This window comes from Octopus bimaculoides, chromosome 1 (genome assembly GCF_046866305.1).
Source record: "Octopus bimaculoides isolate indiv1 chromosome 1, ASM4686630v1, whole genome shotgun sequence".
Lineage (NCBI taxonomy): Eukaryota > Metazoa > Mollusca > Cephalopoda > Octopoda > Octopodidae > Octopus > Octopus bimaculoides.
In genome coordinates, this window is record NC_142928.1 from 130,409,465 (window position 1) to 130,435,720 (window position 26,256).

At 34.0% G+C, this 26,256-nt stretch overlaps 1 protein-coding gene across 2 annotated transcripts in view; it reads left to right on the forward strand.

Annotated features, from left to right (window-relative positions):
- The window catches only part of LOC106878101 (kelch-like protein 20), a 32,862-nt gene extending 18,511 nt beyond the window's left edge, over positions 1-14,351 (forward strand). The window contains exons 3-9 of one of the 2 annotated variants that reach the window (XM_089358214.1): positions 1,203-1,361; positions 2,754-2,964; positions 3,549-3,732; positions 4,492-4,635; positions 6,425-6,558; positions 9,898-10,106; positions 12,284-14,351. In XM_089358214.1, coding sequence (XP_089214340.1) covers positions 1,203-1,361; positions 2,754-2,964; positions 3,549-3,732; positions 4,492-4,635; positions 6,425-6,558; positions 9,898-10,106; positions 12,284-12,475 — 1,233 coding nt within the window. In that variant the 3' untranslated portion in view covers positions 12,476-14,351. The remainder of the gene's footprint in view (positions 1-1,202; positions 1,362-2,753; positions 2,965-3,548; positions 3,733-4,491; positions 4,636-6,424; positions 6,559-9,897; positions 10,107-12,283) is intronic. The other variant, XM_089358213.1, reaches the window with a different exon arrangement.
- Positions 14,352-26,256: the final 11,905 nt, after the last annotated feature.

Genomic DNA, 26,256 nt, shown 5'->3' on the forward strand with positions numbered 1-26,256 from the left:
TGCTTTCTTGCTCCCATGACTGATCAATATATTTAGCACTTAACCACACCATCTCTACATATTTCTATCATAAATCAGATTTCTTAAAACAAGCAATCACTTGTGTGCATGCATGCATGCATGCGTGTGGTGTACATACATGTATACACACACACATACAGGCACATGTATAGGTATATGTAGGTGCTATGAGACCTTGTGGGCAGGTGTTTTCTATTATAGCCCCAGGTGGGCCAACACCTTGTGAGTGAATTTGATACATAGAAACTATGCATGAGTCAATCATGTATATGTATGTATGTGTGTGGTTTGTATAGGCTTGTCTTTATGTGACACTGCCTGATAACCAGTGTTAGTTTGTTTATATATCTGTAACATAGTAGTTTGGTAAAAACAGAATCTGACAGAAGAGGTACCAAACTTAAAAAATAAGTACTAGTGTCAATTTGATCAACTAAACCCTTCAAGGCAATGCCCTAGAATGGCTGCAGTCTAATGACTAAAACTTGTGCAAGAGTAAAAGAGTTCATAAATTTACTGGTCGCAGCTTCTTCAAATGAAATAATACTGTGTAATACGATTTTTGTCCCTGGGTAGTAACTGTTATTTCCTCTTTGCTTACTCCTAGAAAGTATGAAAAATAACTAAAATATCCTTCTCAAAACATGGCTATGATGCTCCCCCACTACTCTTGCTCATGGTCAGAGATGCACATATTGTCAGCCACTTAGGGACATGCACAAGTGGTTATAGTGAAGCAACTGACAAGCAAATCTATGGTGCTGAGCAGAATATTTGCTGTAAAGATATTTCTGCTTCAGCAACTCTGCACTAAATGTAATGGAAAATAGGTCAGTTTCAAAGCATTGATATCCAGGTTACAAAGCAAAGTTTAAAGTGAATAGTAGTCATTTCCTTTGATTTCTAGATAAAGGCAAATAGGAAATAACGTTTATAGACCAAAGACAAAAAAGAAAAATTAAAATTTTGTTACACAGTGTAATACTTCAAACATAATAAAGGTACAGGGAAAATAGCTGAGTGGCTATGGTATTGAGCCAGGTGTTCATATCTTAATTCACCTTGGTATCAAGAATAAGCATCAGTTCTTCATGGAATGTTAAATTAAATTAGACCAGCATACTATAGTGCAGTTTCAGAGATACTTAAATTTTCAAATGATAATGTTTAAATTTTTATAGGTGATGGAAAGTGAGGAATTCTTATTACTTCCTGTGAATCAACTTGTTGATATAATCTCCAGTGATGAGCTGAATGTACGAAGTGAAGAACAAGTCTACAACGCTGTCATGGCATGGGTCCGTTACAATATCCAAGAGAGAAGGCAGCATCTTCCAACTGTATGTCAAACAATGCAGAATTCTTTATTCTTTAATAATCTATTAATTGTATTTTTGGTAAATGAACAAATGTATATAAATAAATATTCCTTTTTGAAATATTCTTGCAACATTTCTTAAATAAAAGTTTCACATTTATTTTTCTCTGCAAGTATGATTATATTGGAATCAACATCATCATCGTTTAACGTCCGCTTTCCATGCTAGCATGGGTTGGACAATTTGACTGAGGACTGGTGAACCAGATGGCTACACCAGGCTCCAATCTGATTTGGCAGAGTTTCTACAGCTGGATGCCCTTCCTCACGCCAACCATTCCGAGAGTGTAGTGGGTGCTTTTACGTGCCACCTGCACAGGAGCCAGTCCAGCGGCACTGACAACGATCTCGCTCGAATGTCTTTACACATGCCACCGGCACAAGTGTCAAGAAGGCGACACTGGGCACAGGTGCCATCACGATTTCGCTTTCGCTTGCCCCAACAGGTCTTCGCAGGCCGAGTTTTGTGTCCAATGAAGGAGATTTTCATTAATATTGTCCACAGCTGGGCAAACTGAGTATTTGATTGCTAACTTCTAACTACCTGTCTGTAAAACTGAAATAGTAGACTGATACACTCAAAGAAATATAACTTAGCCATGTGTACAATATAAGGCTTAGCAAGCCAACAGTGTTTCATTGGAGCAGTGTTTTTAATATTGAACCATGCTCTATGCAACTTGTCCGAAGTAGTGTCCTCATGACCAAGTTCTTTCCAGAAGTTTCAAATCTCAAGTCAATTCAAACTGAAACCATTCTGCCACTTTGTTTTGAATTCTAACGTTGAACTTTTATTGGGGCAATTATGTAAAATATGCCAATGAGAGCTCTTTTCAACCTGCAAGAAATAGCAACCAAATTTACCTTAAATCACATCCTGTTATCTTTAAAAAATATGGATACATTTGATATTATAGTACTAAGATGGTCATGACTGGAATGCTTTTGATCAAAAGCCTGCTCATTTCAAGTTGTCTTGGTGCCAAACAATGTCATAAGACTTGAACCTGTGAACTTCACATAACAACATTTCTTGTGTGCTTTTTGAAGTTGTACCATTGAAAATTACTGTTTTTGCATTTGTTTATGGCTCCTATGAAAACACATGATCAATATGTACAACCTTAATGTACTCCAACATCTACAGATGAAGTTTTACTTAGGATACTTAACTGAGTGTTAGATATATTTATTTAAATATCTAATTCATAATTAACTTAAATACCTAAATTCCTTGCCAGAAGAGGAAAACTTTAATAAAATCTCACAAAGTGAACGTATGTTATAATGTAAAGGATATTTTAATTGCTTTTGAATAACAGGAAATATTTCTAAAATGTCTATCCATTTATAGGTCTTACAGCATGTTCGTCTCCCTTTGATGAGTCCGAAGTTCCTGGTTGGTACTGTAGGATCTGATCTGCTTATAAAAAGTGATGAATCCTGTCGTGATCTGCTAGATGAAGCTAAAAACTACCTCCTCTTGCCTCAAGAAAGACCCCTCATGCAGGGGCCACGAACAAGACCTCGGAAACCCATCCGTTGTGGAGAAGTATTGTTCGCTGGTAAATATTCTCCTTGCTCCATTTTTAATGGTTTGTCCTTTACACAGCATATTTTTCTTTATTTAACAGTCTTGTGACCGTTTCAAATTTTTTCTCATTAAGGCAAATGGTATGTTTACTGTTAACACTGATTCATTTATTTCCAAATCCAAACTGGAACAGTAGACATAGAATTGAAAATGGAGCCATATTATTAGCATTTTTATTATATCCAATGTTTATAAGATGGTCCGATATCAGTATTGCATCTAAAGCAAACAATCATTAATTTTTCTATACCGAAATTGCATACAGCTTGTGGTACATATTGAGAGCTCTTGAGAGTCAAGTATCACATTGCAGCAGCAGTAACAAAATATTTTCTAACTTGTTGATTCAGCTATCTTTAACTCTCAAACAGTGGCTAATAGATAATAAACTTTTACTCTGTCTTTTTGATAAATATAGTTTTATACTGCAAATGAAAGATGAAATTTCTCTTGAGAGTGGTTGTGCTGCCTTTTTGATTTGAACTAAACAAATAAGTCAGTTTGTTAAAACTTTTCTTGTTTTGATATATAATCCTTAAAAATCTTCAATTGCAGTTGGTGGATGGTGTAGTGGTGATGCGATATCTAGCGTTGAGAGATATGACCCTCAGACAAGTGAATGGCGCATGGTAGCACCAATGAGTAAACGACGCTGTGGTGTAGGTGTTGCTGTCTTAAATGACCTTCTTTATGCTGTAGGAGGCCATGATGGACAATCTTATTTAAACAGCATTGAAAGGTAAGAGTTTATCACATATTCATTTTGTAATAGGAATGTACTGACAGTCTTTGACATTATGTATCAATCTGTTCATGTGATAGCAGTCAAGGTTGAGTAGTCTCTATGATGTAAGTAAACTTGGAATGAAGTAATTGTTGTATGTTGGAGAGCAAGTAGGAGCTTTTGTGGAAATACATGAGTTCAGGTGTCATGTTAGAAAATATTCTACATCTATATATTCATGGAAATTTAATTAAAACTTACCTCATTTTCATAGCAGATACATAAATTGACCTGGAATTGAAAAAAAAATTGATTAGAAATTTATGTTTGATTTCTTAGATAATATTGATTTCTTAGATGAAAAAATGTTTAGTATTTCTGAAATTGCTTGACCATTTAAGAAGTAGCAACAGCCTGTACTTGTCAAAATTTATTTAGCGAAAGCCTCAGAAAATGTATTTTCTGGAAGATTCGCAGCAGTTTTGTCAAAATTTATTTAGCAAAGGTCTCAGAAAATATATTTCCTAGAAGATTCGCTGTGTCTTCTTGACAGTGTACATAATTTACTTTATGGCCTTTAATGGCAGGTATTCAGACATTGTTAACACTTCAGTTACTATGTCATTATCTGAAACGATTATAAATATGAAATCACATGTAGATATCAGTCACATTTCCATGTTATAATGTTACAATGTAAGACACGTAAATTGTTATTTTCCTTCCATATATTTTTCTAAATCCAATTATGTTGTTTTTTCTTAATACTTGAAGATATGATCCTCAAACAAATCAGTGGAGCAGTGATGTTGCACCAACTAGCTCTTGTCGAACAAGTGTTGGAGTAGCTGTATTGGATGGACACATGTATGCAGTTGGAGGCCAAGATGGTGTATCTTGCTTGAATTTTGTAGAAAGGTATTTTTGGCTCTTTTTCCCATCTTTCGAATTTGAATCCTTGCACTAAGAAAATCCTTTAGGGTTCTACAATTTATTTCAGTAGGATAAATTATGAATTTATTTCAAATTCTAGAGATTATTTGAAGGAACAAGTATGTATAGTAACTAGAGAGGAAAAGATATAATACACTACAATAAGCTTTTGGCTATATGAATATTAACCAAGTAAGACCAGAAATAAAACATAGATGTTTGGAGAGTAATTATACGTTAGAAAGAGGATGGGAGACCAGTATCCATGACATTTGCAGAGAGTAATGAGTGAACAAGGTGTTTATTCTGGGATCTGAAAGATAAGACTTACCAGGTATAATGAAACAAGGAATGGCAAGTGTGTCAAGTGGGCTTGAGTAAAGGGAATCTGCAGCCAGCTAGTTCAAACGAGAAGGGACAGAATAAAGAGATAGTGCATTCATAATCGATTCAACTGATCACAGATCAGTTGAAGATTGTCATAAGTTAATGTTTGTCAGTTGGTCAGATGGCCCTCTGTTGGATGTAACAGCAGCAACATCCAAGACAGGTAAAAACTACTTCAGTGTGAAATTTTGGAAATAGAATTATTAAGCTTTTAAGCTTCTGGTTTTATGGTGACGAGATTAATATACAAGGTCTGATGTAAGGTAAAATAAAATAGTATTTATAATGATCTGATAAGAAAATGCTAAAAGATATATTTTCAGAAAGTAGTTTTTTTCCTTAAATCTTTTTAAAAAGATTAAAGTATTTTCTGTTTTATTTAGTGTTAAGGAAGGTTAGAATCATAATGTAGTTTGGAATAGAAACATATCAGTAACAATGAAGACTGTTAAAATGCTGAATGAAAAGAAAGCTATCTCTATAATTTGGAACCAGTGAGTGCAGTAAAAAAAAAAAGATACATTACAGTGTTTATATTTCTTGACATCCATTTGTCTGAGTTTGATGGTTTTCAGAGTTCTACAAATTTCAATGTTTGCATATGAGTTGTTGATGATACTTGTACTAGAATAAGAAAAAAAAAACCCAAAAGAATTTAGATCATTAACCTGGGAAACTTAGAATGTACTTGAAAGTAGTGTTACAAGACTAAAATTTATGGAAAAATACTGGATAGTGAATCTCCCCAACAGATGAAGAATACTCTCACTAGCAATATAGCCTTTGCACTATGAAGTGTGAATAAAAATTTTTCTTAGTCACACTGGCTAAGAGAAGTGGTATGTTATGCTTTTGGCTATATTAGTTTTCAATCAGTTGTTTAGTTTGTTAACCACACAGCCACTCTTTACTCTTTTACTTGTTTCAGTCATTTGACTGCAGCCATGCTGGAGCACTGCCTTTAGTCAAGCAAATCGACCCCAGCACTCATTCTTTTAAAGCCTAGTACTTATTCTATCGGTCTCTTTTGTCAAACTGCTAAGTTACAGGGACATAAACACACCAGCATCGGTTGTCAAGCAATGCTAGGGGGACAAACACAGACTCACAAACACACACACACATATATGTTTCTGTCTACCAAATCCACTGACAAGGCTTTGGTCGGCCCGAGGCTATAGTAGAAGACACTTGCCCAAGGTGCCACGCAGTGGGAATGAACCCGGAATCATGTGGTTGGTAAGCAAGCTACTTACCACACAGCCACTCCTGTGCCTATCTACCAATTTTTTTTATTTTTCATCCATCAGAGAATCTGGGAAGATCAAGGGCACGGTCCCTTCTTCAATCTGCTGTACATGTTTTTTTTTTTCTTTTTTAATTTCAGATATGATCCTCAGATAAATAAATGGACCAAAGTGGCATCTATGAGTACCCGAAGGCTTGGAGTAGGTGTAGCTGTACTTGGTGGATATCTGTATGCAGTTGGGGGCAGTGATGGTACTTCCCCACTGAATACAGGTAAGGATTGTGTTTCATATAAATGCTAGCTTCTATTTCAGATGCAGACAGGACTATTTATGAAAGGAAGTGCTTAGCATATTAGATAGAAGCCATTCTTTTGTATTTGACTGGAGCCATTACATTGTGTTGTGTTGTCTGATAATAGTAGAAATGATGGTGGTGGAAGTGGAATGTTAGAATGAGAATTTTGTTATGTGATAGTAGTAATAGATAGTCTGGTTAATGTTTACTTTAACTCCTGGTCACCAAAACAAAATTTCTAATAGGTGTAAAAAAATATGTAGTAAACGAATATAAAAACAAAAATTTGCGCAAACGAATGGGGTGGGTGGGGAGAGGACTGACTTTTGGAAAATTCACACAATCTGATTTTTTCCCTCATAACTTTCATGAAAATGGGTAGTTTTTAATCAAATTTTATAGAAATATTTTTCAAACAGCATCGATTACGATCATAAAGAAATTTGTGAGGAAATTTTTTCCAGTGGGGTAGGGAGAAAAGTTAAAAAGAAATGGAGTTTTGGATCACATAAGTTAATTTTTTTTACACCTCCCCCATCCCACCTCCAGATTGATTTTAGCCAATTTTTTGCACTTAAAAACTATGGGAGGAGCCTTTTCGGTGAAAAATAAATAAATAAATAAATATCTTCAGAAGAAAAGGAGTGATTTAAGGGAGATTTAGCTGTCGTTTCTAGCACATCCCAAGACAACCCTCCTCGTTTCTTTCATGTATTGATATTTTTCAATATTTTTCTCCCCATAAACACATTTATGCTATAAAAAAAAAAATTTGAAAATTTATGGGTTTTTTTCAACCCTACTCCCTGCCCTTGATTGTTTCTGTTTATTATTTAAAGTAATGGAGAGCCGAGGTCATTTCTGGCATTTATCCACAGTAATTTTTTTAAAAATAGGTATGTGAAAGATAATTAATTTTAAATAGCATACTTTTCTGTAAGAAAATGTTTTTTTCTTACACACACATGGCCTCGCTTAATTAAGGTGGAGAGTAAAAAATTGAAATTATAATTTTTTCATTGATGCTTATATCCCACCAATTGGAGTATGCGTGTGGTCAATTGGTATCAATCATTAAGGGAGGAGGAGAGTAAAAAAAAAAAAAAATCATAAATTTTCCAAACTGTTTATTCATAAAAAGATGCTTCTCATCATTTCAAAGACTGTGGTGAAAAACAATTAGAAAAATTCCCATCAAAATGGAGAAATTCCAACTTATGTGGTCTTCCTGATCCGAAACTCTGTTTTTTTTGAAACTTTTCTCCCTACCCACCAGAAAAAATTTTCCTTGCAAATTTCTTTCTATGCCATTTGGAAGATATTTCTATAAGATTTCATAAATATATATCCATTTCCCTGAAAATTATGAAGGAAGAATCAGATTGTGTGAATTTTCCGAAGTTGCCCCCTCCCCCACCGTTCGTTTGTGCAAATTTTTTGTTTTCATATTTATTTTCTACACATTGTTTTTACACCTATTACACTTGTTTTTTTTTTTTGGTGACTGGGAGTTTGAAGTAAACATTAACTGATAGTTGTTGTGTAGTTCCAGTCAATCCTAATCAAGTAGATTTGTGGTACACAGATAGTGAGTTAACTGACAGGATCCAGTATTTATAAGTACTATGCCTTCATTGAGTTAAGGATCACACTTCATTATGAGTATTTCATTGTATGCAGTTATGTGGTAGTTTAAATATGATGAATTTTTCCATAGTCTGGTGTGGCTATGCTCATATTTTCTGCAGTATGCTCATACTAAAATATATGTGACACTATTTTGTCAAATTATCAATATTTATCAACTATTTTCACTTTCTATTTGGGTTCTTTTGTTGCAACGTTTCTTCATCAGTTCAGTCATTTCTTGTTTGAGTTGGTTATTTTGGACAGTATTAGGGTTCTGTTGACATCTGGAAAACCATGACAATAGCTTTAGAATAAAAAAAAAGTACCTTTTGTCACATGAGAATCTGTTCTATTGGACACTTCACATTCACTGTAATCACTATTGTGTACAAAAGCAAACTCAACACCTCATGAACGTTTCTTAGTTTTTCTTTGATAAATAGCTGTAGAAATGTAACCTGATGTTACATGCACAGAAAGGTTCTGTTTAGGAGATAAATTCATGAGGATGACCCTTTAATCAGAGAAGTTGAACTATGAAATACATTTGTTTTCCCGGTGGTTAAAAAGAATACTGTACCAATCCATAATGACATGTCCCAGATAAGGCTAAGGTTACATATGACAAGCATGCTCCAATTGGAAATATTGATATTCTTGAAAATCTCTTTCACTTGCACATCTAATGAAACAGTTACACTAAAACCTGATTAAGCATTACAAACTAATGAACTGTCTATAAACTTTGTGCCACATCGTCTTACTTGTATTAACCTTCAAAACACTGATTAAATTTTTGCATATTAACATACAGATACTGAATTAATTTGTTAAATGAAACATGTGTACTATGTCATATGAAATGTTGAGATTTCTGGAAAGTGCCCCACTATCAAAAATGAGTTAACTTAGTTCCCATGTCTCAAGTGAACATGCACAGAACAGAGTATGCTTGATTCCCACTCAATAAAGGTTAACAGACCTGTTGAAAGATACAGATCTACTTGAGTATTTTGTTTTAAATGATTAGACTTAAAAATACTGAAATTTTCTGATATTCTAATATATGTACATAACTATATATTTATGTGGGAAGCAGATAATAATTTTATGTAAATAATGCTACATTATAATAACAGAAATGGTTTTCAAAACTTGGAGAGGTTCTCTAATTACTACCTGCTAATACTGCTGCAAATTGTCTTTTAAACTATTATCTCTACAGCTCTGCCAATAGATGTTAGTGGAACTTTTTAATGAATTAAAACCTAATTTAACTGCCACCTTAGATTATTTACACTTTACATTGATGTTTATTAGAAGCTGGTTTTGAATAATACAACTCTGAATTCGTCGTCGTCGTTTAACGTCCGCTTTCCATGCTAGCATGGGTTGGACGATTTGACTGAGGACTGGTGAAACCAGATGGCTACACCAGGCTCCAATCTGATTTGGCAGTGTTTCTACAGCTGGATGCCCTTCCTAACGCCAACCACTCAGAGAGTGTAGTGGGTGCTTTTACGTGTCACCCAATTGGAATAACTAAATTTGACTTGATAGAAGAGTTATAGTAAGATACAAGAAACGATATATATGATTATGTAACAGCAGCAGTGATAAGTTTATTCATTAGAAAAATGATTTTAGCAATTTTCCTAATTTTTTTCCCCTCTTCAAACAATCTAGTTGAACGCTATGATCCAAGAACTAATCGCTGGAATCCAGTGTCGCCAATGGGAACCAGACGAAAACATCTCGGTGTTGCTGTATATAACAACATGATATATGCTGTTGGTGGTCGAGATGATACAACAGAGTTAAGTAGTACAGAACGGTATAACCCTCAAACAAACACATGGCAACCAGTTGTAGCTATGACCTCACGACGCAGTGGTGTAAGTGTTGTCAGTTTTCTATTTTTGATTTTATTGAAACACAGTATATTTATATTTTAAATATGATTTTGTCTTAAATTCAAATTATGTATTTAATTTAAATCCATCAATCTATACCCAATTGTCTCTTCTCTGTCATACATTTACCTTGTATTCTATTTAACCAAACTTCTATTCCTTGAACATGGTTCTTGGTAAATTTATCCTGATTACATCCAGTTATCTTTCAAGACTGCATCAATTAATTCTTCTTAGCCTCATGACTCCATCTTTCAGACTTTACATCTTTGAAGCCGTAACTTATATGGTGTCCTCTGTTTCCTTAAAACATTAAGTTATACATATAACTTAACAGAGACAATTGCTACACTGATATCTCTTAGAAGTTTTGTTCTTAATGACTTTCAGCTTCCAAAAGGCAATAATTCTGGTCTAGAAAAGTTTACTCAGAACATAATTTTTCTTTTTAGCTATGATTCTTTGTCATTTCTGAATGCATCTTTTCAATTTGTGGATGGAGTCTCACAATTTAGGACTTCACCATAAATCTGCTTTCTTTTTTGTGTCTTCTTTCTCATTTTTGTGTTCTCAGTTATCAATTCTATTTATGTACCCCTCAACATAGATTAGTAGTTAGTGACTTCAGGATCAGGGCTAAATGGATACCCAGAAGTAGACCAGCTTGGAGGAGAAGGGTCTGGAAGCTTAAAGATCCTGCAACTGGACAGAGATTTAGAGACGTATTACTTGAAGCCTTCAACGAAATAGAAGGAGATATAGCATCACATATTGTGGAAGACAACTGGAGGTTTCTGTGGGACAACCTGCTGAGAGCTACTGACCAGATCTGTGGATGGCGCAAAGTCCCCTCTTGACCCAAAGTAACGTGGTGGTGGAACAATGTTGTTGACAGGGCTATCAGATAAAAGAAACAGGCTTGGAAGGACTGGAAGAACGGAGGTAGCAGAGAATTGTATCAGACTGCCAGAATGGAAGCTAGGAGACAGGTTTATTTAGCCAGAGGGGAAGCAGATAAGAAAAAATTTGCCAATGTTCTGCGCCACGAGGACCAAAGACTTGAAGTATTTCGTGTTGCAAGACAGTGTGTGAGAGAGAATCGTGATGTCGTAGGAGAGAAATGTGTCCGCATGGATGATGGTTCCCTTGCACTAAACGAGGCTGCAAAGAGAAGTTTGGAGACGCCACTATGAAAGGTTGCTCAATAAAGAGAATGAATGGGAGAAAGAGAGTCTGCTGAATGTCGACCCAACAGAGGGACCAGCTATCCTAATTGACAATACCTTGGTAGATAAAGCAATCAAGAGTATGAAGACAGGGAAGCCCCCGGACCATTAGGAATCACTGCAGAGATACTCAAAATATCTGGCAATGTCAGCTACAGCCTAGTCACCCGTGTAGTTAACCAGGTGATACACGAAGGACTCATACCCAATGACTAGTGTAGCAGCACCATAGTCAACTGCTACAAAGGTAAAGGTGACGCTTTAGACACAAATAATTACAGAGGTATCAAGTTGTTAGATCAGGTAATGAAGGTCACAGAGAGGGTCATAGCCCAACTAATTAGGGAGAGAGTCAGTTTAGATGAGATGCAGTTTGGGTTCATGCCAGGAAAAAGCACCACTGATGCTATATTTCTGGTAAGACAGCTGCAGGAGAAATACCTAGCCAAGGATAAACCTCTGTACCTGGCTTTCGTTGACATGGAGAAAGCCTTTGACAGGATCCCCCGATCCCTTATCTGGTGGTCAATGAGGAAACTAGAGATAGATGAATGGTTAGTGAGAGCTGTGTGAGCCATGTACAGGGACGCCGTCAGTAAGGTGAAGGTTGGCAATGAGTACAGTGAAGAATTCCGGGTAGAGGTTCACCAAGGTTCAGAAAGAAATGACACCCAGTTAAGGTTGCTATATAATTCACATTTGCCTCTGTCTAAATTCTACTTTTTTTTTCTGGAAGAGCATTTTAAGCTTCAGATGTTTCCAGAATATTTGGCTGTGTATATTTATAACATGTCTGCTTGTGAAAGGAAAAAAAAGCCCATTCGCTCACATATGCAAATATCCTCCCATGAAAAAATTGGATGTTAGTAAAAATAGAAAAACAGTAGAAATTTAACTTGTTTTTATTGTAGTTATCTTTTTTTCTTTTTCCAGGTGGGCTTGGCAGTTGTGAATGGTCAGTTAATGGCTATTGGAGGGTTTGACGGCACAACATATTTAAAAACCATTGAACTTTATGACCCTGAACAGAACTGTTGGCGACTGTGTGGAAGCATGAATTACCGTCGTCTTGGTGGTGGTGTCGGTGTGGTGCGAATGCCACAGCATGAACCCCATCTCTGGTAGCACTAATGGAGGCCTTTATTGGCTTTATTTTGTTTTTTTTTTATTTATTTATATTTTTTCCCTATTAATGAAAAAGTAAGAGCAATTAAAGAAAAAAAAAAAGGAAAACAACCAACAAACAAATGACAAGAAGGAATGAAAGAGCAAAGAATAAAAGGGCCTTGGTGTTACCTGTCATTGAAGATGACACTTAGTTGTTTCTCACTTCTAGGGCCAGTCCTTTTACCAGCACCACCAGTGTATTGAAATCGTGTGGGTGTGGTGTTTGAGAAGCTTCACTAAATGGCAGGAAGATACACTTGTTGATGAATGGCTGCGCAGCACGTAGATGTGTACGTAATCACATTTAATTTGTACAGTATTTATTTATTAGGCTTCATTTTTAAAAAAAATATTTAGACAACTTCAACTTTGTTTTTTTTTACAATTTATTTATTTCAGATTTTAATCCCCTCTTACTATAACTACTGCTACTAAGTTATCTTTTTTACTTCCTTTATTCTGGAATACATAAATTTCTAATCAGAACATATTTTCTATTTATGAAAGGTGAAATTATTGATCTAAACTTATTTATCCTTTGTTTTGTTCTAGTTTTGCTACCTTCCTTTTCTCTCTCATGATTTCTCTGCTTGGAATATTGCACTTTTCACCATCATTCTCATATTCATTTCCATTTATTTTCCAAGTTTAAGATGATGTATGAAATAACCAAAGAATAACTTCTGTTTTCCTTCCTTTTTTTTTTATTAAATATGTGAAAAAAAAAAAGTAAGCAGAAAGAAATGGCACCCAGTTAAGGTTGCTGTATAATTCACATTTGCCTCTGTCTAAATTCTACTTTTTTTTTCTGGAAGAGCATTTTAAGCTTCAGATGTTTCCAGAATACTTGGCTGTGTATATTTATAACATGTCTGCTTGTGAAAGGAAAAAAAAGCCCATTCGCTCACCCTTCGTCAAAATTGAATTCATTCTCATGTTTCTCATCCACTGGCATTTATTCTAAACTTTTTTATCCCATATCAGCATAGATGTTGGAGGGGTTTTTTTTCTCTTAGTTTCAAGAAATCAATATCTTTCTCACTCATGAAAAAGTAAACCCAATAATACAGATGAAATACAATGATTTTTTTTTTTTCTTCTATTTTCTTTCTTTAAGGTAATTTCTATTTCTATAAAGTATTTGATCACAAATTTAATTTTATATAAACCTGAGCAGATCAATATATATGCCTAAACAAAAGTTTCGTCTTGTAGAGTAAGTGTGAAAGCAAACAAATTTAATGCTACCAAAATGTGAAACATTTTGAATGTTCACTAGACTAGTAAATATTCTGTAATTTATTCATATATGAACTTTTTGGACCACTAGAGAACAAAAATAACAAATTTGCAGAGGAAATTTAAAGAAACATTTTAATTTTTAAAAACTGTACCCTTAGATTATTAAGTGTTTATTTTTTCTGTAACTAATATATTGCAAAGCAATTTTCTATATAAAGATTTTATTATTTTAGTGGTTTCTTCTGCTTGAATACAAATTTTAAGTTTTGAGAAGATTTGAATTCACCTTTGATATATCAGTGACACTTTGAATATCTTAAAACTATCATTCTGCTTTTCTACTGACTGGGCATGCACACTACCCCAACACACACACACACACAAAATGGTCTTTTTAGTAATAAAGGGAAGGAAGATTGTAGTAAAGGCTCTTTTGGATCCTGCAGCTTCTAGCACATTTTTCTGTCTTTCACAAACAACATACATCAAACATTAACAGGTGAAGTTGTAGATTGTCTACTAGTGTTTTATACATTCTCCAGTTAAATCTATTTAAAACCATAAATATTTGCATTTGCATTAAAGTCAAAAATGTAAACTGCTTCCAAACTGATTCTATTATTACAGAGGTATGTGGATTCAGTTAGTTATCTTAGTTATATGTTCTCTGAAAGAACAAACCGTCATCTATTTTCCAACAATAATTATTTATTTGATAAAATGCTGTATGCTGGACTTGATAGAAATTTTTATATCATTTATAAATATATATATATATCTTATATTTCAATAACAGCAAAATACGTTCATGGAATAGAATTAGCACATCATTAAAATAAAATATTTTGCTATAGTATGACATGTTCAAAGCAGTATAGATTTGCTAGATGCTGTTGTTTCACTGTTTAATTTCATGTGGTAATAGATAGCAATTTAGTTCAGCTGTTAATACATATAAAAGTTTATAAACACTTATAATAAATTGTAATGTGCTTCAAATTGATGATTTATTTACAGTAAATAACCCTAATTAGTTAAAATCATATGAAAGAATTAATATTAGAAAAATACATGAGATATTACTTTTACTTAAGTATTCATGTACTTTTGATATAGCTATTTTAAACTTAAGACTATATAAAAAAAAACTGTATAGTTCATAAGAAGCTAGTTGTTTTTCATTTGTGACATACCAATTAGCATTACAAGTTATAGTCTGAAATTTCTATACACATTTCCAGAACTCCAAGTCATTCATATAAAATATGATGAAATCATTTCTGCTTAACATTTTAATACTGTTTCATGATTTAAACTAGGGAAGGTTATTTTGTTGTTGTTGTTTTTTTACCCTGATAAAAAATTATAGTTTACTCGTATTTTTGTTGAAAATTCAATGAAGTAAAAAGAAAATGGTGGGTAGGAGGTATTATTATGGTTTTAATTCATTTTAGTGTAACTCCATAAAGTTAGTTGCCTACTTGCAATCACCATCAATTCTGAATAGTAGTCTATCTGCCTTTATAGTTTCACCTTTGCTTATAAAATAACTACCAAATATATACTTGGTCAATTCAATCAACTATACCTCTTCTCTACAAATGAGTGATCATGTGCTTATGTTATAACCATCATTGATTATATCTTATATGTACTGGTGACAATAGTAGATTCCCTCATAAGGTTCTGCATTCTTAGGATTGAAGACTGGAGGTTTGATGATGAGGGTGGATTGGTTTGGTTTGGATCATTGACTTCAGGATCATATAGTTGCCTCATCATTCATACCAGGGTACTTCTGAGTATGCTCACATAATTGATGTTAATAATCTGCAAACTTTTTCATTATTGATTCTAAGATTAAATCATAGCAAAATTTTGTCATTTGAAAAAAAGTTATCATTTGTGAGTAATGGTAAGCTTCAAGTTGAAGCAAGTCTATAACCTAGTTATATTTCCTAATTGAAGCAATTTCACTTCATTTACATTGCCTGATTGCCACATTATTTTTATTTCCCACCCATCTCTATATATTTTAGGTCTGTGTGCCAATCTACTGCTTGTCAAGAAGCAGGAAAGTTGATTCTGTGCACAAGTGCTCTACTCATCATCATTGTATTGTTGCACAGGCATCTCTTCCCTAATTAATTATTCCAGTCAAATATCAAAGATTAATCATTATTCTGTTATTTTTGCAACTAGTTTATTTTGTTTGTTCTTATAGAGAAAACGAGTGAAATATTCCCTTCAAAAACTTTCACCTTAAATTTAAGCAATTGATCTATGTGTAATCTCTACAGTTTATCATTTCAACGGTGAAATTCATTTGGGAAAAACAGAACTTTCATTTCATTGAGTTCACTGTACATTTGAAATGTTCCTAAATTCTATTTTCTCAAATAAAACCATTTTTTAAAGAATTTTCTTAAATTTTTTTTATTTACTATTTATTGTTATTGTGATATGTTGAACCACATCCCAATCTTAGACTCATTCAGCTATCTGAGTCTTCTCTCTCTGTTGGATTTGGTTGCTAGTCCATGTGTGTTGTTCATGGTTAGATTTAAATCACTGCAATATAAGTGATTTAAATAACAGCAGTGAATTTTACTTTTCAATAAAACCTATTCAGGTTTTTATGGATACAGCACAGTGATGCTTACTGGATTAAGAATATTAACAATGGGTGTTAGTGCAGTACTCTAATAAACTTGCTTCATTAACTCTCTCTTCGTGATGTTTACATTAAAAAGTTAGTTACATTAAAAAATTATTATACTTTAAATAACTGGTATTATTTTCAAATAGAGGTTTTAATTTTTTTTTTTCTTAATTATTGTTTGGAGCCTGGTGTTGCCATCCGGTTTCACCAGTCCTCAGTCAAATCGTCCAACCCATGCTAGCATGGAAAGCGGACGTTAAACGATGATGATGATGATGATGATGATTATGATAATGTAATTATAACCATGGACATCTTGGTTTGACACTTAACCAAAATTATCTTAGTTTTATCATGGCCCCTCTCTTTAAACTATAATGATAATTTCTTTCATTAGCACAGACTATAGACTTGTAGGAAGGCAGAATGTTAGTTGACTGAATAAATTCTCCCACATGACTGATACTTCTTTGATCAACTTTTGAGAAGTAAAAGTTAAAATTTGACTCCTGCAGGATTAGAATTGAGAAGAAGGCTCAAAAATGAAACAAAAACATTGAAAGGCATTTAGTCTAGCACTGCCATTAATGATAATGATTTTTAATTGTAGTGCAAAACCTTAAATTTGAGAGATAAGATTTAATCAACTGGATCAACCCCTAGTTTGAAAGGTACATATTAGTGGAATTGTTAGAATGGCTGGCATTCCACTAATATCTGTTCCAGTTCTGAGTATTCATTCTGATTTCAAATTCTGCCCTGGCACTACTATCAGGAGTTGTGACTGACAGATTAGTATAAACAATTTGAAAAATAGTTTACTTGGTTTGATCAAAAAATTGACTGTCAGCACAACCATATTTCATTAACTCATAATGATCAAAGAATGAGACCTCAACAGAATTTGACAACGGAATATTTATATTCTGAATTTAATCAGGTACTTCAAGGTATTTAATTCAGCACTCCATTCTGCCTGCCATCAGTGGAGGTGCAATGGCTCAGTGGTTAGGGCAGCGAACTTGCGGTCATAGGATCGCGGTTTCAATTCCCAGACCTGGCGTTGTGAGTGTTTATTGAGCAAAAACACCTAAAGCTCCACGAGGCTCTGGCAGGGGATGGTGATGAACCCTGCTGTACTCTTTCACCACAACTTTCTCTCACTCTTACTTCCTGTTTCTGTTGTGCCTGTAATTCAAAGGGTCAGCCTTGTCACACTGAATATCCCCGAGAACTACGTTAGGGGTACACGTGTCTGTGGAGTGCTCAGCCACTTGCACGTTAATTTCACAAGCAGGCTGTTCCGTTGATTGGATCAACTGGAACCCTCGACGTCGTAAGCGACGGAGTGCCAACAAAATTCTGCCTGCCATCATTTTTTTTTTTAATGACAATACCTTGGGATTGAAGGCAATGACTGTTTAACCTACTTACATTAATGACCTAGTACTAATTTATGAATGGGCTTATTGGGGCAACTGAAGCTATTAAATGATACCTAGATAGTCTAATAATTTCTTAAGGTCAGTAATTTTGTTATACTAGTGCGGCGACCTTCTGTTAAGGTTTCCCTTCTTGTTGCTAATCATTGTTAGTTGAACGTCAAGACAGTTATATCCCTTAGTTATGTATGAAATATAATGGTTCTAGTTATATAATTATGAATTTATTGTATACTGGACTCAAGTACACAATTCAGATTTGAAAAAAGTGAAAAATGTAACTTATAATTTTTGTAAATCCCTGTTTAGAAATTTATTGAGTCCATAGCATTTAGATTTTTTTCACAGGTGTTCATTTTCATCAAAGCATTAGAACAGAGTAAAAATGTTTTATTATCCTCTACTATTCCATAGTAATACCTTATGAAGATCATATTCATCCTTCTTTAGGTGAGTATTGATGATCAAAATAGGTGTCAGTTGAGCCAATCAACAATATTTGTCACCTACACTAATTTAATTTAAGAAAGAAATATTTCATCAGTAATGGGTGGGAAATCAGCATTATTCTAAGCCATCCCTAAAAGATTGGTCTAGGCAACCAAATTAGAATTAAAATTAGCCTCTGATGGTTCAAGCTTTTATTTGTCAGAGACTTAAGTTACTAATATCTTTGAGTTAGCATTTTCTTTCCTCACAAAATTAATCTTTTTTGTGCCTGGTTAAAAGAAACCTATTTATTTATCAGTGCTACTGGCTTTAAAGTAGAATGTGAACAGTCCCATAATTTAATAGATCTCTGGGGGGACCACTGAAATTTTTGACTCCATGTATTTGGTGTCAGCCTATCCCTCTTCAAACTATACCCATGGAGTTCATTCTTGAAATAGAGTAATATATCAGAATAAATTATCTCCACTGTTGAGAGAGAAAACTCAGTAGTTCTTTCAATTAAATTTTCGTATAGTTTTCACCATTTGTTGGGAAGTTCAGTCCATGACCCACTTTTGACTTCCAAATTAAGTTAATTTATTTACAATGTCAATGTCCTTGGAAAACTCCTGAACATTTCGACTTCCTTCTTGATGCCTAAAATTGCAAGTGAAGTAACAATTAATAGAGAGACGGACTACTAAACACCTTACAATATTTTGTCTTTTCCAAACTCTAGCTATGAATTTTGACTTTTTCCTCTCCAGTGTTGATAATATAAATATCATACATAATAAATGGAAATCAATTGAAACAACTGCAATGTGATCCTGAAAATCTGTGGCTTTGTGTCATTGTAAAAACTAATGAAGTAGTGGGTACTATGTGCAGCAATAGGATTTTAGTTTCAATCTGTGAATGGAAACATATCTATGTTCCTAATGAAATAACATTTCTCTTTTCTCCAATATTTGAATCTTCACATTTATGTAAGAAATTATTATTATGACCAGGAGGCCATTTGGCAGAGTTGCTAGCATCAGATAAATTGCCTTCCAGTATTAGTTTCAGCATGTTACATTCTCAGTTCAAATCCCACCAGGGTCACTTAGCTTCAATTTTTTCGGAGGTCAGTAAAATAAAGTACCAGTCAAGTACTGGGGTTGAATAATCAACTGACACCCTCCTCTCAAAATTACTGGGCCTGTGCTTTATTATTAAGGTGACAAGCTGGCAGAATCATTACCACTCTGGAGAAAATGCTTAGTGGCATTTCATCCTCCTCTACATTCTGAGTTCAAATTCCACCAAGGTCCACTTCACCTTTCATCCTTCCTTTCGGGGAGGATAAAATGAGTACCAGTTGAGCACTGGGGTTGATGTAATCAACTTATTTCCTCCCCTGAACTTCCTGGCTTTGTGCCAAAATTTGAAATCATTATTACTACAGTGAAGATGACTGAGACAGGACCAGACTAAACGTAATATGTTTAGTCAGCTTTGACTCATTCCACCAAAGTCTACTACTCCATAGTTGATGGAAGAAATAATATACTGGGTTGAGGATTCAAACTTTCTGTCTTTATTATAGTTTGTTTTTATTCGTAAATATTATTTTCATTATCATTTATCTTACATTTTTGTACCATACTGCAAAAACCAAATGAGTCTTTAAAGTATCTTCTCACTGAGTTAATGTGTCCTTTAGTAAGAGGGGTCTCATTTCAAAAGTTTGTTATAGTCTATTTCTACATTGGTGTAACATTTAATTCAAATTACCACACTGTATCATCTCATTGTCATAAACTCAAACACACACACACACAATCCAGAGGCTTTGGTACCCTATCTGGGATTGAATTTGCTCAATTTTATTGATTTTTTTTTTTTTTAAAACCTTGTCCCTATTTTTGTATATACTTTATCCCAAATAGTAGCAAGTTCAGTCCTGAGCATTGTACTACTTCTGAAAGATATGGAATCTGAAGATAATGGTCAAAATGCAATGTAAACTAGTTGGAGATCCAAATTTAAGAAAGCTCAACAAATAAACTGAAAAAGTTGCAAAATATTTCATATTCAGTCCAAAACTGTTTCTGTTCTATAGACTTGACTACACTTTGTGGTCTTTGTAAAATAGCATATATATTAGTTAGCCACTGTACTCTGAAATTTATTAAATATTATCTTGAAGTAAACTTGATAAAATATTTGTGTACTTAAATTCTGACTTTTTCCAAACTGAAAAATGGGAATAATTCAGTAATAATTATATTACTTTATTATGGCCTTTCTTCAGTTCATACTCTTTTTTTATTCTTTTTATGTATTTACTTGAAACACATGTTAACATATTCCAGTGAGCACTTTTTTCTCAACTTTGTTACACGAAGCAATTGTCAGTTTTTGAAATTTTGTTGCTTTATTTTAAATTTTATTTGTTTTTTTCCTTAAAGACTTGTAAGAAAACTATTTAAATGACAATTTGATATTGATAAAGTTATCTGAGTGTAACACTTGCCAGCTTAGTTTTTAGATCTTGATATCATTAAGCTAAAATAAGATTCAAACATCTTACAAAATGATATGTGAGTATTTTTTAAAAAATATTTTGACTTTCTACAGACTGTATAAAAAGCATGAGAAACATTCTTTTGTAAGAGAATTATAACATTTTGTACAAGTTAAATGCTGTATTTCAATTATAGTAAGAAGTATTTCAAATGTTGAAATTTTCCAGATATTTCAAGTAAAATTCCTAAAAAAACTTTTTTTAAAAATCCTATCAGTTGTGAATTCAAGTGCAAGAATAAAATTTTGGTTCTTACCTTCTGCCTATGAACAAACAAATTCTAAATCAGCATTGTAGATGAATCATGAAGCTGATGTTGTACACACATAACATAATTTATTCAAATCTATTAAAATTATATCTTCATTGATTTATTTATGCGCCAAAATGCTATGCAGTATTTATCCTCCTGCTGGAATTTGAAAAAGGGAAAAAAATGTATCAAAATCCTTTTATTTTAACTCATAATGAAAGATATACTATATAATTTTTTTTTTTTATAACTTTCCTGCAACTGGCTTCTAAATTACAGGTCACTTTTACAGCTTCAGTGAAATGCTTGATATTTATGTTAAAGAGGAGCTTCTTTGTAGCCTCCTAACTTGCATTTGTGACCACATCTCAATGACACTGGTTTAATTTTAAACAGATATCAAGAAGATAACTGAATTAGTGCAGTTAAACTTAATATCGTTTCAGAGGAAAATGAAATTTTTTTTTACAAAAGTATAATCACTATACTCTAGACTGGCTCCATGTATACAGTGCATGTTTCTGATATTTGTACAGAGAACTAAATTTGCTATATTGATTATTATTAGCACTTCCATGTCATTGATGATTCAATTCATTGTGCTACATTACCTAACCTGAGATAGGGTTCAAAAGATATATGAAGACGTAAATTTAAAAAGTGTGAAACAGCTCATTGTCTATCATACTCAGTTTTGTTGAAAAGCAAATGACAGATATTCATCTTGCCTTTTAATATTGCAGTGCAAATATAACTTTGCATTAAAATGAAGATGTTGGAGTTAGAGCTTACTCTGAACTGAGTTTCTCTAAATTCTCAAATTTTTTTTTGTAAATAAAATATTAAAGCAGTCACTAGTATTTATTATAAGTGTTAAGGACTAGCTGGAACAGTAATATCAGTCTAAATACCTTGTGGTATTTAGTTATGTCTTTGCTTTTCTGAGATAGGAAAACCCTACAATTGTGGGCTTGTGCCAATGTAAGAAATTATTTGTACAAGCAAATATACTGATAAGGATTGAAAATAATATTTGCTTTATCTTTTTAAAACATTTAAACTTCGTAAATATATCTAAGCTACCATGCTGAATTATGAAACTTGAATTTAAAACACTGAGTTGATGCAGGTAGTGTACCTGGTTAAACACCTTATAGATCATTTTCAATTAGACTAATTTAACATTTCATTTGAAGCACCAGTAATATGCTGAGGATCACTGAATGATCTCTTCTCTTTGCTCTTATAAAATTTTGACCTAAACAACAAAAGTCACTATTATAGGTTAACATTATCCTGCAGTAATGAATTCTTTGTGAATCAAGTCTGCAACCATGTTTTGAATCTAGATTGGAGCCATTTCATGTGATTAGGGAAAAGCAGAAATACAACTTGTGTATGTGTGTGTGTGTGTGTGTGTATGTATGTCTGCATATATACACATATATATTTGAAGCATTGTTTACGTAAATTATTATTATTCACAGAATAAGACGAAATTACTCCCACCTACACATTTATATTTCTCCAGAGAAACGAGCTACTTATTCTGTGTACCATTTTTTAATAGTCAGCAGTGCTGTAAGGTCACTTGCATCTTTCCAAAATGACATTCCTGGAGAAACAATATATTCAATTTGAAAAGAAAAAAAATTATTTTTTAAAAATGCTGTTTTTAACCTGAAAATAAACTATTTCAGCAATAAAATATTTTATTTGGATATTTTTGTTTCATCTTTCCTAAGTTGAGGATGATACATTCAGTATGAATACTGAAATTATCATCCTCTCCCAAAAGAATTCTTGTGAAAAGACAATTTTCATTCCATTAACCCTTTAGCATTTAATTCAGCCATTTCTGGCCCAAATATTCTACCTGTTATAAAACAGACCAGATTCAGCCTCTCACATATACCTTACAATGTCGTTCTAAAAATAAACAATCATATCATTGAAATCTCGAAGCTACAAGATAATGCATGATTAATGAAAAACAATGAGAATGAATTAGCATAATTTTCAACTGAGTCATCATCATTTAGCGTCCATTTTTCATGCTGGCGTGGGTTCTGAATGCTAAAGAGTTAAATTATTCAATCTATGTAAACAAGATGAAGTAAATCCAGGTATAAAATTCTAATTTGAATATTGTCTTTCACAAGTTTCTTTTATAAGCTTGCAAATTTGAAAATATTTTCATGTTGGGGGAGGGGCAGTTCTAACATTTCAAGCATTTTTGTTTTTATATATATAAAAAGTTTAAAAAGTGAAATAGTCTCCTAACTGATATCCTGTTTCACCTACACGTAATGCATCAGTGTTCAAGTGCTATACATTTGAGGTTTATGAAAGTGTAGTGGGAATATATATTCAGTACCAGGTGTTGCTGTGGCTGTGTATATCATTACAAGAGTTCATATAGAGATGAGGAATAAATTCAAGAACTGTATATTTACTACATAAAAATATATTTTATTTACTGGTCGATGATGATACATAATTAAAATGTAGAATCTAGTTGAATGAAGTAATCTATGCAAGAAAGTTCAGAGATAAGAAATAATAGAAATAACAGCTAAGTGGTGGTTTTCAGTCATGAGGCATAGAGAAATAGGCGGACATAGCAATGACGTGAATGGCTCTAAGTCTAATTGACTAAGAAGCGAAGAGCAGGGTTAGCAAGCTGTTTTTATTAATGGAACACTAGACATTCTAGAAATTTCCAAGAGAAACGCTAAGCTTCTTGAATAATTAAGAGCCATGTCTCATGACAATTGCTTCGAGAAACTTAGGGAGGTTACTCTATAATCTTTCTTGCAAGGGAGATCATTCAACTATCTAGCTACCACTACAAAAGTTTAGCATTGAGTGACATGGTACTGGGATTTTGAGCCAGTTAATGAAGCAATATTGGAAATAAAGAAGTATGGTTAGGGACAAGGAAGTTTCTAACCAAAACAAATTTTTTTTGGTGTGATTACTTAATCAGAGAGAAGAAAGCAAAAGCTAGAGGAAATTAGGTTTTTAGGTGCAATGGTTATGCTGATGACTGAAGAAAGTGTGGTGTTTACAACAGCTTGAGAAACCATGTTTGGAGAAAAAAATTACACCATTCTCTTGGATAAAGTTGAAGTCCCATGTCTTTACTGCAAAGCTGGGGGAATCAAAGAAATAGAGATAGCAGATTTGGTGTGAAGAGTGGTTGTACAGTTAAGCTTGCCTCCCAACAACATGGTTTTGGGTTCAGCCCCACTGTGTAGCACCTTGAGAAAATGTTTGGGCCAACCAAAGTCATGTTAGTGGATTTGATAAACAGAAACTTTAAAAATCCTGTCATGTATATATCATCATCATCATCATCATCGTTTAGCGTCTGCTTTCCATGCTAGCATGGGTTGGACGATTTGACTGAGGACTGGCAAGCCAGAAGGCTGCACCAGGCTCCAATCTGATCTGGCAGAGTTTCTACAGCTGGATGCCCTTCCTAACGCCAACCACTCCGAGAGTGTAGTGGGTGCTTTTACGTGCCACCAGCACGAAGGCCAGTCACACGGTACTGGCAACGGCCATGCTCAAAAAGGTATTTTTTACATGCCACCTGCACAGGAGCCAGTCCAGCGGCACTGGCAACGACCTCGCTTGAATGATTTTCTAATGCGCCACCACCACAAGTGCTAGAAGGCGACTCTGGTAACGATTACGCTCAAATGGTGCTATTTATGGGCCACTAGCATGGAAGCCAGACAGCTACTCTGGCAATGAACACGCTCGGACAGTGCTGTTAGTGCACCACTGGTGTAGGTGCCAGTCATCGAGTATGGTTCAATTACGACTTCGATTCTGATTTCACTTGCCCCAACAGGTCTTCGCAAGCAGAGTTTAGTGTTCAATGAAGGAGAGGTTGGCATGGGTGCCAGTCGTCGGATTCGGTTCGATTTCGATTTCAGATTTCAAATTCACTTGCCTCAACAGGTGTGTGTGTGTTTGTTTCCTAGTCTTGAAATTGCATGATTGTTGTAAATGTCACTAATTTCCAATATTCTGCAAAAACATATCTGGCCATTGGGAAATATTACCTTACTTGGAAGTAGGTAAGGATTAGTGACAAGAAGAATGTCCATCCATAGAAAACCTGCCTCAATAAACTCTGTCTAATCCATGCAAGCATGGAAAATGGATGTTAAAACAATGATGATGATGAGTGAGGGGAAGAATAGTTGAGAGAGGAAAGAGAATTAGTAGGATTGTAGTAAACAGGGGGACAGATATTTTTAACAGCAAAAGAGATATAGGAAGCTGAAGGAAGAATCAAAGTGGAATTGCAGTTCAGAGTAAGAGGTTGGTGAATGAGATAAAGTGGCACCAAACTACTTGACTTAGCAACCATATAGCTCTGGGTGCGTGCCCAGTAAACTAGACAAAAATCTACACTCCAATATGACCTATAAAGTGGTTAGCATAATTGTTGCCTACCTTAGTTCTCAATGCTAATCTATCCAAATTATTAGAAGTAATTTGGAGTGACATAGATAAGAAAGAATTGTAGTGTTGGGTTTTAAGTATGGGACAACAGTCAAGTTGTTAAAAACTGAGAGGCTGTTATAGAGAATAACAGTAAACATAGAGTTCATGTTTATAGTGAAGAGAAGTTGGGCAAATACAAGCAGATGGTGTGTTGGAAGTCTTACGATATGGTTAGTGTCCTTAATGTGGGAAAGTAAAGAAGCAACAATGAGAGGCACCAGTTTGTCAAGATAGCTAGAAGAGCTGTGGGATAATTAGAAGCAGAGACAATAAAGGAGCAAGTGTTCATAAGTTATGCAATTTCTAAGAAGTTCAGAATGTGACAGTTTTTGAAAGTGCCATATTTTCTGGCATTCAAGAAACCAAAGTTTAGTCAAAACAAAAAAAAAAGGAGGCAGAAGTGGGTGGGTGTCAATGACAGATTTAGAGAATCAAAAATTTTACATGAGATGCAGCAGGATTTAGAGAGAGAGTTGATGTTTGAATGTTTACACTATATACATTAACTCATATGCTGGAAAATAAAGTAAATCAAATAGTAGATTCTAGCTTCTTATCGTGAGTAGTCAACTCTTGATATTTTCTGGGTGATGAGACATCACATTGCTTCTT